Source organism: Xiphias gladius, chromosome 1 (genome assembly GCF_016859285.1).
Source record: "Xiphias gladius isolate SHS-SW01 ecotype Sanya breed wild chromosome 1, ASM1685928v1, whole genome shotgun sequence".
Lineage (NCBI taxonomy): Eukaryota > Metazoa > Chordata > Actinopteri > Istiophoriformes > Xiphiidae > Xiphias > Xiphias gladius.
The window spans coordinates 27,649,786-27,664,788 of record NC_053400.1 but is presented as its reverse complement, the minus strand read 5'-3'; the positions used below and the strand labels follow the sequence as shown (position 1 = coordinate 27,664,788).

The following is a 15,003-nucleotide window of genomic DNA, read 5'->3' as shown; positions in this document are numbered from 1 at the left end:
TCCCTTCCTTTCTTACACACCTGTATTTGACCTGGTCCAATATAGAACTTCTGAAGAATGTTGATGAGAAAAGCCTGCACTTCATACCAGGGGTAGATGGAGTTTGAGCCATCCAGAACAATCACTATGTCCATATACGTCTCACATCCTGAAAAACATTTGAAGATGAGACTTAATCCTGAGAGTATACATGGAGAAAACAGATGGTCATAAATGACTAAATAAACCCCAGCTGTGACTGAGAACTGTTGATGAATCTTTGTCAAACTGAAAAGATACTTTAAAACTTACTCTGAAAGGCAGGCGCAATCGTTCTGGAGAACTTGAAGCTCACATTGACTCTGGAGCATATGCCAGTGCTGTAGTAAGAGCTGCCACACTCGTAGGACCATAGTGGCCCACAGGCCTGAAACATAAAAGAAAGCATTCATACGAGCAACATTATCGACCCCAGCATAATACAAAAAGTTAGATTCATGCTCTCAGAGAACTTCCGTAGGTAGAGCTGCAGTGTGATAACTGTGTAATCAAAGTCAGTCTTGTGGGATTGTCCTTTTTTTCCATTTTTACTATAGCTGTTTTATCAAATATGTTCTTACTTACTCTAAAAAGTTCTGCAGCACCAGGCCACTACTGTGTCATATCTCAAGAGGATAACCCCAAGGAGTTTTAAACCCGCGCTCACCACAAAGCTGTTATCTTTAGGGTTAGATGTGAGCGTCATTCCCAGCCTCATCTTGTCCTTGCGCTCTGATACGTTGGTCAGAGATATCCTTCCTTGAGGGAAAATGAATCTCACTGAGACGATCTTGGATACACAGACTTATATATACATGAATACATGCACTATCCCTTCAGAGACCAAACAGAAGTTCCCCCATCTGGGACTTTGGTTTGTTATTGCTGTCCGGGAAGCCAAACCAGTGTCTACACCCTCAGATCTAAGCATTTACTTGACAAAACTTTGTGTGCCTACCTTACCAGCACAACACATGTGCAACCCATATGAAGAGGCATGCGGTGAGAAATGTGATATAACACATGTGTGGAAATGTACATAAACCATTTAAAAAAAATAGTAAAATGTGGAATGATTGGTATGGTCCCCACACTACTGTCTCACACATGCCACCATGATGCTTACTGAAACACATGCAGAAAAGCATGCTGATATCTAAACATCTATACAAAACATAGTATAGTACACACATTTTTCCAGATGTTGTACATTCATAATCGTCACTGTTACTGTATGTAGTGTTTCTTGTGATTGGTAAAAATTAAGTGTTTTTGATACTATACCTAAGTTGAGCTTGGAGCAACCATTGCCATTGGTTCGTTTGCTCAGTGAACATTTATAAATATCCCCTGTCTGGTAAGGGCCGTTCATTTCATACGGGGCACCAACTAATAACCTGCAAAAACCCAAAGTACAAATGTTAGAATCACTTAAAATGTACAGTATGTCAGTGTTAAAGTGTGCTTTACCCAAGGTCTCAGTTGTTATTTATTGTCTGTAAATGGTTAAATAGTGATGGTTGAGCAAGATTGACAACAACCTTTGTTTATTTAAGAGTAGCCCGGTCTTTGTCTGGTATCTAATTCTCTGAGGGAATATGACTGTTACCATAGACGTCAGTGACCCAGACAAAATAAATTTCTCTGACCAAGAAGATTTTAAACCTTTATTTGTCCAGGAAGGTTAACTAAGCATGTTTAATCATGTCTAGGAGCACTAGACTTCACATATGTGTATGTGGAAGCCCACGTATCTTGTCACATAACGTATACTGCATAGTACAAACAGTATCTGTCAGCGTGTCAATGTGTGTAAGTTTCATATTCCTACAATGTCCCTATGTGGCATGCGGAGAAAGGTTACGGTACGGTTAAGGTTAGGCAACTGAAGCATCTTGGTTAAGGTGGACGAAAACCTCATGGTCAAGGGTAATTTAACTAGACTAAGTGTATACAGCCATGCTAGTGGCTCTGTGAGGATGTACTTAGGCACAGCTGTGCTTTGAGTTCAATGCTAACAAAAGCTAGCATTGTTAAATCGGTGCTAACAGGCTCACAATGACAATGCTAACATTCTGATGTTCATCAGGTTTAATGTTTAAAATGTTTACCCTCAATTCAGCATTTTAACATGCTGACATTTGCAAATTACTACTAAACACAAAGTACAGTTGAGGCTCATGGGAATGTCGTTAGTCTGACCATCAAAAAATTGAAAGAGTCTGAATACGTAACAGGTGTGTCGGAGAAAAGTGCAATTTCAATAAAGATGAGAAAACTCCAGCACACTGTCTCACTTATTGCTGAAATATTAATTTACAACTTACACATTCATACATTGCATTTGCACACAGTCATACATACTAATAGCAGAGTCATTAGGGCAATTTGGGGTTCAGTATCTTGCCCAAGGACTAGAGGTGCGGGGATCGAACCACCTACCTTTTATCTAGTGGACGACCCGCTCTACCTCCTAAACCACAGCCACATTGATGGTTCAACTTTTTTCAGTTGGGAACCATAGAAACTAGGGTGAGGGAGATGATACATGCACTAATTATACTGGTGTCTGAGTTCAATGAATTATACACCTCTTGACCCGCAGAGAACACACAGATCAATGACGAGAAAGGGTATTGAAGATTTGGATTTAGATTTCCTCAAAGAGCAGTGTTGAGTGCTGGAAATTCATTTCACATGACGTAGTGTTTGTGAGGAGTTAGTCCTACACTTGACTTCACGGTGGGTTTCCTGTGCGGGGTCAGTGTGGTCTTAAAAATGTCACTACAAGGTTTTAGATGACTTGATGTGATGGAAAATATAAAGTCATCTGGTGCATTCACTTGAGGACTGATGAAGGGCATAAAGACCATAAAGGGAGCTATAATTCAAATTTATTTCAAAGATAAGAACCCTTGGCTTTCTTTCCGATAAACACATAAAGAAGGTTGTATTAATTACGGACAGTCTCCTTATGTTCAGTCGCTAAAGTCCTTTAGGGTTTCATGCTATATTTTGGGATGTGTGTCTGTTTATAACGTGATGTCTTTAGATTAAATGGCTCACCATTTCCACATCTCAACACTGCTCAGTACTAAACGGTACTAAACCTTCATTGTCCTAAACCATAAATAGATACAGATAGATAGATACGATATCAGTATTGACTGTGGATTAAAATGTCAGAAACAGTGGAATGAACTGTCCCTATAATGATTTTAATAATCATTTATAAATAGCTATAAACTCTGTAATTTAGTTTTTCATTTAAATAGTTCTGTAAAAGGTAGAGAAAGAGAGAAAGGATACTGCCCAGTATATCTTTAAAACAACAGCTAGGTGAAATCCTAAACTATCAGAAAGAACTGCAGCACCACTCAGCTTTTTGAGGTTCTCGTACAATATAACATGTATTACCTATTGGTATAGCGAAGCTTGTCTTATAAGACTATACAAATGATTGAATTTTGCAATTCGCTACATAGCGAAACTCATATCAGAATTTTGTGAACAATAAAATACTATATTAGTTCCATTAACTGGTAGTTAATGGTTCATTTCTGTATTTTGGAATTGTTACTTTAATGTTCACTAGGAATCCATACTTAAAGCAAAGCATCCCGACTTAAAAAAGTCCGCTAGTTGTGTTTTTTAACATAGTTGTTGGATATAAAAATTTTCCTAACTTCTTCCCTTTTTTCGGTTCAAATTTCACCTAAGCTCAAGAATTCACACATACAGTAGGTCAACTAGGAATTTAAACAACCGTGGAGTCCAAGTGAAAATCATAGGGAAGGAAGCGAGCAAAGGATCAACTCCCAGTTCAGTGGTGTCCCAGATGAAAGACACTTGACACCACTTTATTGCAAAAGCAGACCATGGCCAACCTCCTACATGGACTTCTAGGTCAAAGTCTAACAAATGAAGGACGACAGATCCACAGCTTAATGATGTCTAGGTCAGGCTTATGCCTGGAGTTTTGAAACTGCTCCAAATTCCCAAGAAAATATGACATAATATGATGTGTGCGGCTGAAAAAATTCCATCAGATACAAACACTCACTTACATTCATCATTTAATTAATTAGGGCATAACAACATAAACAACAGATAAGTGATGGCGGTCGGTCAGAAGAGTGGGCTCATTTTTTTCCCCTGAAACAGTAATGCAATGTCCAAAACATGTTTTCTTTCTCTCTGCAAGTTAGTCTCTTGAGCACAGCCTGAAAAGGCATTTAGACTTTGTGCTCAACAAAAACGTTTCAAATGATTCAGCTCAAATGTCCATTGAATTCATCTGTTTGTGCTATAAAAGCTAAGACCCTGCAATGTACTGTAAAAGTTAATTGTTCATTAGAATTAGAACAGTAGATTAAGTTTTTAATTTTATCATTGCCCTATCTTGTCCTTTTTATGATATTCTATTTTAACCTCAGCAAGCTTCCTATATATTATGTCATCTATCTATATATGTATCTACATATATATAGTCCTTTCTTCTCCCATTGATTGTGTTAGTATTTTCTGACCTGGCTGGCAACCGGCTGCGTACACTTGCCGTTGCAGAATAAATAAAGTTTTATTGACTGAAAATGTATTCTAGTCGTGTGATACAATTAAGCTCTGGAACAGAAGTGGACCTTGTTGTGAGATTGTTTGATCATCTACTGTTTCCAAGGTTGAGAATGAACTTCCAGTCTTAAGTACATTTCTTTCTGTCCTTTGGCGTTCAATCTTCATTTGTGAATTTCTTTTAGCGCAGCTGTACATGTTACGTATGGTATACATTTTACAGAAGCAATTGAAGACTAGAGGAAATGTTGTTCAAACAGTCCATCACTGCACATTAAAGAGTGACTCATATGGAAGTAAGCTTCAGTGTTATTGTTCTTGAAGCCAACTTTTAAAGTCTCACAGACTCTGGAAGTCATTTTCACCACAGTGGCTCCAAAAGAGTTCATACTTTCATAGCTATTAATATCATGGTTATTACTTCAGTTATTGCTGTCCCTTGGCAAGAAGAGACACTGCAGCACAAGTTCAGGTCAGGATACAGCTACCTTGATGAAAAGACACCATTGTTGCCTTCTGCTTGGATGCCTGCCTGTGGGACCTCCTGAATTTCACCAGAAGCTGTTCAAACAATCACGTTCCAGAGCTCATTAGGGTCGAATGCTAGCCCCCGTACATCATCACTGCAAGAGTGGTAATGACATTGAAAGAAATAACTTCACCCAAAACGAATGCATGGACATTTTCTACCACAGTTACCAGGGAATACAGGACTTTGGGGTTTGAGGAAGCGCCATCCCCAAGCCCAGGCTGTCATTAATGTGGTAATGTTTTTCATATTTGGAAGGAGGAGATGTATACACTGTGAAACCACATCCCTGCCCTAAACATGAGTGTGCTACTCCAATGCCATGCTTGCTCATCACATTCCGTCTGTCTCCATTAACAGTAGATGTGTTCTTTTGTTAATGTTACCTCATAAATCAAGGGAATTGTACTAGTCACAAAATCATTTCCCAAAGACATTCATTTAACGTGCCTACTTCACTTGAGAACATTGAGCGGACGGTGAGAGGATGATTACTAGACCTTATATAAAATTTGCAAGCACATACTAGTACCTTTAACTCATTGTCTAACAAAGCACTTGGTCTTTTTTCAGCGTGAATATCGAACTTTCTACATTTTCTTTTAACATATTTTTTTAGCCACTCCGGTTTTTTGGTCCATCACTTTCCTCCAAACTGAAATATCTCAACAACTATTGGAGGGATTGGATTGGATGGAATTTGTACAGACATTTAGGGTCCCCACAGGATGAAGCACTACACTAGTTTTTCAGTTATCCAGTCAACGTTTTTCAACGTTAACAGGATGGCTTAGGGATTCAGACGCCAACCAGGAACTGCACTGTCCCCGGATGAGTCCGTCTGGGAACTTTGTTGTGGTTCTCATTCTCTGTCATCTCTTTTTACTGCCCATAATAAAGGCTTAAAATGACCAATATACATAACTTAAATAGGAAATTTATACGGTACAGTAATTTATACAGTATCTCAGCATCTAAATGGATTGCTACAAGTGATTGTACAGACATTCACGGTTCCCAGAAGATAAAGTGTAATGACTTTGGTAACTCCCTGATTCTTCCCCTAGTGCCACCATGTGGTTGACATTTGTTGCATTTGACTCAAGAACTATTGGATGCACTGTCAAGAAATTTACACAGACATTCGCATTGCCCTCTGGATGAATTGTAATAACCTCAGGTCAAATCATCCGGTCAACATCTTAATTTGTCCAGTAGTCTGGTTCATGACCAAATACACTAACTGCAAAACTAATCTCATTGCCATTATCCTCAGCTATACTTTATGTTTAGTGCTAATTAGCAAATATTAGCACGCTAACATGCCAAACTAAGATGATGCACATAGTAACCATTACACCTGCTAAACATCATATTAGCATTGTCATTGTGAGCGTGCTAGTATGCTGGGTTTAGCATTTAGCTCAAAGCATCCCTGTGTCTACATACAGCCTAACAGAGCTGCTGGCATGACTATAGATTCGTGGTCCTGTTTTTCAGCAGTTTAGTTTTCATTGTCCTTCAGCCCTATAACATGTATCTCCTTCTATCTTAAATACTTAATTTAAAGTGGATAATATAGACATTACAATCACATGACTGTGAGTGTTGTGCCTGAACTAAAATTCAATAGTTCGAATTTTGTTTTCCTACCAACCTCAGGAGGTGTAAAAACACTTTTTTTTGCGGCTCTGCAAACAGGCTAAATAAAAGGAACACTATTTAAGGCCAGTGGTGAAAGACTTCACAGACTCCCCGTAGTTCTTTGTGGTGTGCAACTAGTTACTGAGCTAAGGAGTAAAGGTCAGGTCTCCACAGAGGAGACCCGCTAAAACTGCAGAAAAATAAACAGTGGAAATAGAACGTGGGAGGCTTCTGTGGTGTATGGCTCAAGTATGAAGGTCCGTGTATCCCATCAGGTTTAAACACCCAGGCTCTTTTCCAATTGGAAGTGAAGTGGCCTCTTCTTAACTCCCCAATGAGAGTCTGCTCTGGCAGAGTGTTTGGAGCACCATAATGCTGCGTAGGCACGTGAGGAAATGATACATTCTTGACATGATGACCTTTTCTCAACTTGGTAGCTCCATCAGCAGTCATGGACAGACACTGTCAACAGACCTGACAAAGATCTCTCAATATCTTGATGTCTCGATGTCTCATCGAAAATTGTTAGAAAAGTTTTTTTTTGCCCTTAATTAGATTCAAAATTGTGCCTTTTAAAACACATGCTTGCCTGAGAGCATAAAAGCTTAAGACTCAGACACTTTTACACACACTGTTTTAATATCTCAGATACATGAAAGCTCTTGCTCTAGGCACACTAGAATCAACAAACACTATTTTCTTAATTTGGTCCTCATAGAAAGCCTTTTAAATATAGCTCCACGCCTGTCTTACTTCAGGATTGGGTCATAAAAAGCTTCTTTTTTTTTTTTTACAGAGTTACTTCCCAGCTGTGATCCAGTTCCTATTCAAACACAGAGCTGAGGGTTTTGAGAAATCAGACAACTCTGGAAAAGTTGACAGCGCTGCAGTTTGGCAGAGATGCGCACGGGCAACATAAGTCATTGTAACAATTTAAATGCTTTTGAAAGCTCAGTCGAGGTGAATCTGCCTGAGGTTAGAAAGTTAAAAGGCATAAATGGCCATGGACAACATAGACTGTCAATTGCAATTTATAGTATGTGTATTACTCAAAAACAGTTTTCCAATTGTCTCATCTAAGTGTGAAGTCACATTTGTGCATCCAGTGAATACAAATAGTCTCACAGGCTATCAGATAAACAAACAAACCCACACACTCTGCAGAAATGCCCCCCTGAAGTACTGACTGACACTTGGTGTGCACATGTCTTGCTTCAGAGTTGCCGTCTGCCACTTCAAAGATGGATGTTCAGTGACTTGAAACAAAAAAAGAGCAGATTCTGTCCTAATGTGCAGAAATATTTGCCCCAAAGGCAGATTCAGTTTGGGGGAAACATATAAGTCTCTTAGTTGACAAACATGAAAATGAGAGCCATATCCTGGACATAACTCCACAACAAATCGTCACTGATCTGGTACCAGTGATGGGAAAAAAAAAGTAAAGTACTCAGGTTCCGTATTTAAATAGAATGTTGTTTGTTTCCATTGTGTGCTACTTTATACTTGTATACTTGTTTACATTTATTCCACACGTTTGTCTGCTATAGTTACTATTTTCTCTGCAGATTAACATTTTACTTAAGAATGTATGACTAAAGTGCAATAACATAACTTAATCCATCAAACAGTATACAGTATAAAGCAGTTAAAATTCCAGGTTCCAATATATCATTATATTATATATAAAACACTCGCTGTAAATAACTAGTGCTTGTACTTTTGATTCTTAAATGCTTTTTACTGATAATACTTATGTGCATTTACTTGAGTAAAATTTTGAAAGCAGAATGCAGAGTATTTTTATATTATGGTGTGCTTATAGTTTTATTTATGTAAAGAATCTGAATACTTCCTCCACAACTGTCTAATAAATGCTCTCATTCTCACCACCACGGGCAATATATAACCCTATCCTGAACAGCAGTATCATTGGTTTATAGTGTCAGTGTTGACTGTGGAGAAATTCAGTGTGGATGAAACAAATCGAGTCTTGTCAAAATTGAAGATCAGATTATTTTTGATCATTTTAATGATCCGTTCACACTCGATAGTGCAGTGCTTTCCCTCTAGCCTCAGATCCTGTGACATTCCTTGGTCCAGCTGAGAACTGTCAGACTGTGCATTGCACACACATTCCCAAGGACACACTCAAATAAGCAGACAGTTCTTGCCTGATTATGTGCATGCAGCTGTGTGATCGAGTACCCACACCTAGGCACCCTGCTGCACTGACTTGACAAGCTTTTTTAAAGTAAAGTCTGCTGGATGAATGAGTTCTCTACTGAGCGACAGACGAGTCATAACCCGAAGTGCAAACGACTGGGAGACTCAGCACTCTGGGTCACGGTAGGTTCGGCTAGACAATAACAAAAACATTTTCTTTTCTTGCATCAACTGAAGGACTTTCTACCAAATTAGTGTTCTTCCACACAACGACTATTGTATTGCTTTTGAATAAACACACTTTTATACAAGAGGTATGATCACCTAATAGAGATGCCAAAAATGCCGGTCCCTATAGCTCCATTTGGTGGTACGCTGTTAACACAGTATGTGCTGCACTATTGTTCCACTACAAATGTTCTCACCTCGTTCTCAGATATTTACTTTAGTCGAGGCAGAGTCTCTGGTGACTTTTATTCCACACGTCAGCCTCATCGGACCTTTTCAGTTCTGGTAGACACGGTTGGCTGACAGTTTCTCAGAATGGTAAAGAAGTGTGATTTTACAGTTTGATCGACAGTGCTGCTGTCGTGTGCATCCTGTGACACAGGAAGGCTTTGAGTTCTGTGAGCTGGCAGCTCTTGTTAGTTTGTCACTTCATCCTCCATGTGTGTTATTGTCCCTTTCCTGTACACCAAAAACACACATTTGCATTCCCCAGCCACTAACCTTTACCTTGAAGGATAAGGCTAGGGTTATTCTATATCATGTGTCAGTCTGTATCTCTATACTTTGTGACTTGCCAGCCCTGTGAGGAGTTCCTACGGAAGATGTATATCTTTCGCAACAGGTCAGGAATATATACTTTTTTCAAAGCCTTCATTTATTTATTGAAACAACTGCGCACTGTAGTTTATGCCACACACTACTCAGTCGTAAGTAAACTATGCCGTTGTGGGGGACTATTTCTAGCTGTAGATTAACACACGTTTAGTGTGTTAATGAGTATTTATGACAGCATGATGGTGTTTCTTGGATCGCCTCACTCATTAACTACAGAGTCAGACAGCGTGGCTTTCTGATGGGTTTTTAATAGTTTTTAGACAACTATGGAGGTCTTTGGCTGAGAGAAAGATTAGCAGGCTAAATTCATTGTTGGTTTCGGTCTTTTCATGGGATTTGCTAAGAATTAAAAAAATAAAATAAAATCACCAGACATCCCTTTACCATCAGAAGCCCAACCCTTATCCTGAACTGAATCTGCACCTGATTATAACCTTAACCCTAAAACCAAGTCTTTATCCTAAAATAACCCTTTGAGGAAACAAGAACCAGCTACAATGCCATCACTTTCCAAAAATGTCTCACTCTCATGGTAAAAGCTCAAATTGAGCCTCACAAAGATATAAATACAAGACCACATCTACACAGACAAACACATACATAGTGGAAAACACTCAATCAGCCTCTAGCTTTTTTGACTTTGAGGCTACTAATAAACATTGTGATCTGTGATTTTATCGGTCAGCAGAATATGGTGATTTCACTGCTGAGTGCAATATTCTAAAGTGCCTTTATACGAATATAGTTCTCTCTCACATACAGCACTAGGCCTCATACGACGGAGGATGGATAACTTGCCCAGAGGAACAGTATAAATAATCGGCATGGGACACTAAGCCTAGAATGGTATTTACTGCATATACAGTGGTCCCATTATGTTTGCACAGCAGCACTTAGAAAGAATTTAAAAAAAAATGGAATTATACCATTGGGCTGTTCTTTGAAAGAAACAATGGCTGATAGACTCTTAATGAGCTATAACCCTGTAAATATGTACCATAATGTTGCAACAGTAATGAGATAAGGTGCAACTACAACGCTTATGTTACATTTATCGTATGGGTTGGGCAGTGAGTTGTGATTAAAGCCCTATTTACGCAAGAACTGGTATTTTTTGCGAATGGCGCCCCTACAGTTTCAGAGTGCAATTCACTCTTACACTATTGTCGTAAATACAAATCGAATCAAATTTATTTGCATTATGTTTTAAGTGACCCTGATGTTACATCATAATCAGAGTAAGTTTGTGCATACAGGGAGTGTTTTTAATATCTACATTCGGTTTTCTTATGTGGCTACCTAATAATTGTACTTATGGGAAGCATTAACAAGTACGAATACCTAAACAACAAAACAGGTCACTTGTATTTGCCTTCCAAAACAACCCTTATGACTCTCACCAAAAATGACCCGAGACTATCACACCCATGGTTAAGGTCCAGAGTTTCCCACTCCATAGTTTGATAATCACTAGGTGGACACATGTTTTATTCCAGTGGAGTCTGCATTAAGTTGAACTTAGGTTAAGGTTATTAAACGTGTACCATGAGACCATGAAATACGATCCATAAAGTGCAGTTTGAGTCCAGATCCATGTATTTGACTTGGATTCCGACACCAAAATGCTGCACAGCAGTTTCTACTGTATCATTATGAAGAAGGATTTTACTGCTCTGGAAAGTTGGCACAGCGGCAGCAGTCGTTCTATGTTTCATCACGACAGTCATGAGGTACTCCAGAGAAACATGGCTTTCACGTTACAAAGTATCAGCAAAGTTTACTTGTATGTTTTTGATGAGTCAATGCAGCGCTTTTTTGGAAACTGAGCTCGACTTTTGCCAGACAGCCTTGAGTTTATCTGCTGGACCTCTGTGTGTAAGCATCCCTGATGTAACACATCGGTCCTATTCAAATGATGAGAGGGCTGTGTTTCTTCATGTAGTACTTTCTTCCTGAATATGGCCTAAGGCAACTGAACCTGTTTGTGAAAAGAATCCCAGCCACGGTCTGGTGTCGATGTCACATGAATTGTACACTTAAACATACACAAATGAAGCTACTCAGTGGGGACAGTGCTTATTCGCACAACTACAAGAGGTCGTTCGCCAGGAAAATTGTAAACAAAGATTGTTTTAAGCATTTAAACAAACAACCAACGCTATAATTTTTTGGTGAAGCCAGTCTTGAAGGCACTTAAGTCAGATAGAAAAAACAGATTGGTAATTAAAAAAAAAAAAAAAAAAAAAAAATTATATATATATATATATATATATATATATATATATATATATACATATATAATGTGTGTGTGTGTGTATATCTATACAGACTTAATGAGTTACACACAGACACACACACCACACAGAAGCACAGCTGGAAGTTGGCATGGGTAGTACAGTCCCTGCATCCAGACATTTTGGGGATGCCAGAAACTAACTTTGGCCACCACACAGTGCCAGTTGGCCGAACAATACTGTGCGTCGAGAGTCAAGTTTGTGCTATGAGGTAATATGATGAATGTAAGGTATCCAGCCCAGAACTACAGTGTGTTTCGCAAGCATAAATTAATGGGATTAAATTTTGCACTCCACAGGAGAGATACAACTGATCTCTATCTTTCCTTGGAAAAGATGGAGACATCATATTGTCTCTGCCAAGTCAGATACTCTGTCAGCACTATAGTCTGTGTTTCCCATTCAGAATGTACTTGACCTCTTAATCTTGGCCGTAGATCACTAAGGTGATTTCCGTCAGGTTTACAGAAGCTAAAAATATACATCACAATAATGTATAATACTCGTGTTTTGTGTCATAAAATATAGATGATAAAAGTTGTCACCGTAATTCAAGTACTAATTGTGGTGTTGGAAGCCTCAATAACGCAAATACAGCAGTTTTTTAAAGTTGCTGAAAAACTAAAAAGTATATTAGACAAAAATAAAACTTCTGCCTTGGGCTCCTGCACAAGGAACTCAACTTGAAGTTGGGGTGATAGTTAGCAAACACAGAAGTAAAAGTTTGACTTATTTGATCCATAATGAATGCTGAGAATGCTATCCGTGTGTGATTTTCAAAATTTATTAACAAAGGCTTGACTTTAAAGAGCACAATGTTTGCCAGGTTTTATGAAAAGCCAGGCACTCGTCAGCAGAATTTGACCTCACATTACTTCAGTACTTTACAGGTGCAAAACACCGATGTATATGTAATGTATTTTGCATAGCAGCAGTGTGTAAATCATATACAGTAAGTCCCTTACCATTTTTCTCCTCCAGCAGCCACATGTTGCTGAACAGTGTATCCAAACTGGGCTTGTTTAGGGCCTTTGATGATTCTGTGTTTCTTTGTGTCTATATTGAAGCAGTCGTGGAATCCTTGAAGAGAGAAAATAGAATTTTATATAGCATTAGTATAATCTGTACAGATCCTGTCGTGTTCATCACCACATGGTGGTATCTCAGCAGGTTTATGGATGTTTGTACCGAAAGAAACATGCACCGCATTAACACCGTCTAGACCTCAGCATCTGGCCTAAGTGCAACAAACAGCGGCGAGTCTTCTGTACTCATCCTGAAAAATATGCCCACCCTGTCTCATGCCTGTTTGTCCCCCTGCGCCAGTCTAAACACAGACTTCCCTCATAAGGAAACAAATATTAATTGTATAAGCAGAGCAGCTGAGCTGTCTGTCACATTTGACCGATATTCTTCCTTCAGATATTTGCAGACCCGGAGGAGTTTTGGTTGAACGGCGAAGTATCAAAATGACTAATCTGGCGTGTCTCATCTCAGCAAATACATGTAAGAGGCCTATATGAAAGATGTCGGATCTGTTATTTACAAATCAGTTCAGAAAGTTCTTTCCATATGAAGAAATTACAAAAAAATCCCTGCACTATACCATTACCTAATATCTTGCAACTGCATTGATAGGATCAACAATTATTTCTGTTTTGTTTTCGCAGCTGATAGCTGATGAATTAAAAGGGTAAGAAGTAAAAGCTGCTATGGGACCTGATCAAAGTAAATCTGTGTACTTAAATCTAATCTAATCTAATTGTGTACTTAAATTCCTCTCACTTCTTTGGAAATCTCACCAGGGGGTAGAAAACAGCAGTGAACCCATTTACCCACTCTGGCTTATTCATGGTGATGGCCTCATTTGGCTTTTAAATTTCCATCAAACGAGGAGGACTCCGTGTGAGGATATGGAGGTGATGAGAATTTCCTTTTGGCAGAGAAGAAGGGGGAAATAAACGGAATCGTCTGCCACTCTCTTCTACTCGATCCATCTCTCTCCGCTCATCTGTCATCTACTTAATCTCCTGCTGATCTCTGTTTTCACTGGTTGCCAGACCTAGCGTGGGTGTCACTGTTGCTCGGTGTTGTTCCATTTAGGTTTCAGCTACTGTAAGGTCAAGTATCATGTTGACCTTTACACTAGAGCTCATTGATCCTCTAAATCCCAGAATGTAGCAATTTAGACATTTCAGAGCCAAAAAAAATAAAATAAAAAAAATGCATGAAGAAAAGATATGAAGGACAGTGAGGTATAATTTATGTTTAATGAGACACACTGGTTTGTTTTGTAGGAGCTGTGAGACTATTGTGTAAAAATGCAGTGGTTTCTCACAGTTTGAGCTGCACAGCTGAGCTGAGAGCACAACCCCCCCACCCCCGCCCCCCCCCATCGAGCTCTGGGGTCATATCAAGTCAAGTGAGCCTTTTTCCCCCTGCAAGGCGAATTTTACTTCAATATAAACAGCAAGGTAAAGGAATGATCAACAAAGTTGGGAGACATAAAATTTAAATCAACCCACAACAAATAACAGATGAGTTCAAATTAAAGACAGTTACACCCAGGGTTTTTCTTGTAATGATGTGAAACTGGTTTTTCACTGGTTTACAGCACTCATGGTTTCCATTGGCAGTTAGAAAACTGATACGTACCTAATAAACTAAACTGTGTAGTTGTTCAGGTTAAAATAGTGTATAAAATATACATTAATAAGGATAAGCTTGTTCTTTTACTTACTGTTGTGCAGAGAAAACATTTGAAGTCATTATGACTACTGTTGCCTCAGGTGCCCGCAATACATGACTGTCTCGCTGATGTCCAAATACTGAGCAGATTTAATGATTTGTACCACTCTCCCATTATGCCAAGCAACAGTTGAGTCTTTTCAAGACTCTTTTCAGACAGACACTCTTTTCAGCTTTGTGAATGGATTGATC

General features: G+C 38.9%; 1 protein-coding gene across 5 annotated transcripts in view; it reads right to left on the bottom strand.

The window, feature by feature from the left end:
- Positions 1-15,003, bottom strand: part of itga11a (integrin, alpha 11a) — a 66,643-nt gene that overhangs the window by 27,944 nt on the left and 23,696 nt on the right. For 3 of the 5 annotated variants that reach the window (XM_040136893.1, XM_040136921.1, XM_040136883.1), the window contains 5 exons: positions 13,029-13,143; positions 1,303-1,415; positions 686-777; positions 292-406; positions 21-148 (listed from right to left, as the gene is read on the bottom strand). In XM_040136893.1, the coding sequence (XP_039992827.1) occupies positions 21-148; positions 292-406; positions 686-777; positions 1,303-1,390 (423 nt within the window). In that variant the 5' untranslated portion in view covers positions 1,391-1,415; positions 13,029-13,143. Of the gene's footprint in view, positions 1-20; positions 149-291; positions 407-685; positions 778-1,302; positions 1,416-13,028; positions 13,144-15,003 lie in introns of those variants that run through there. The other 2 variants (XM_040136903.1, XM_040136912.1) reach the window with 2 other exon arrangements.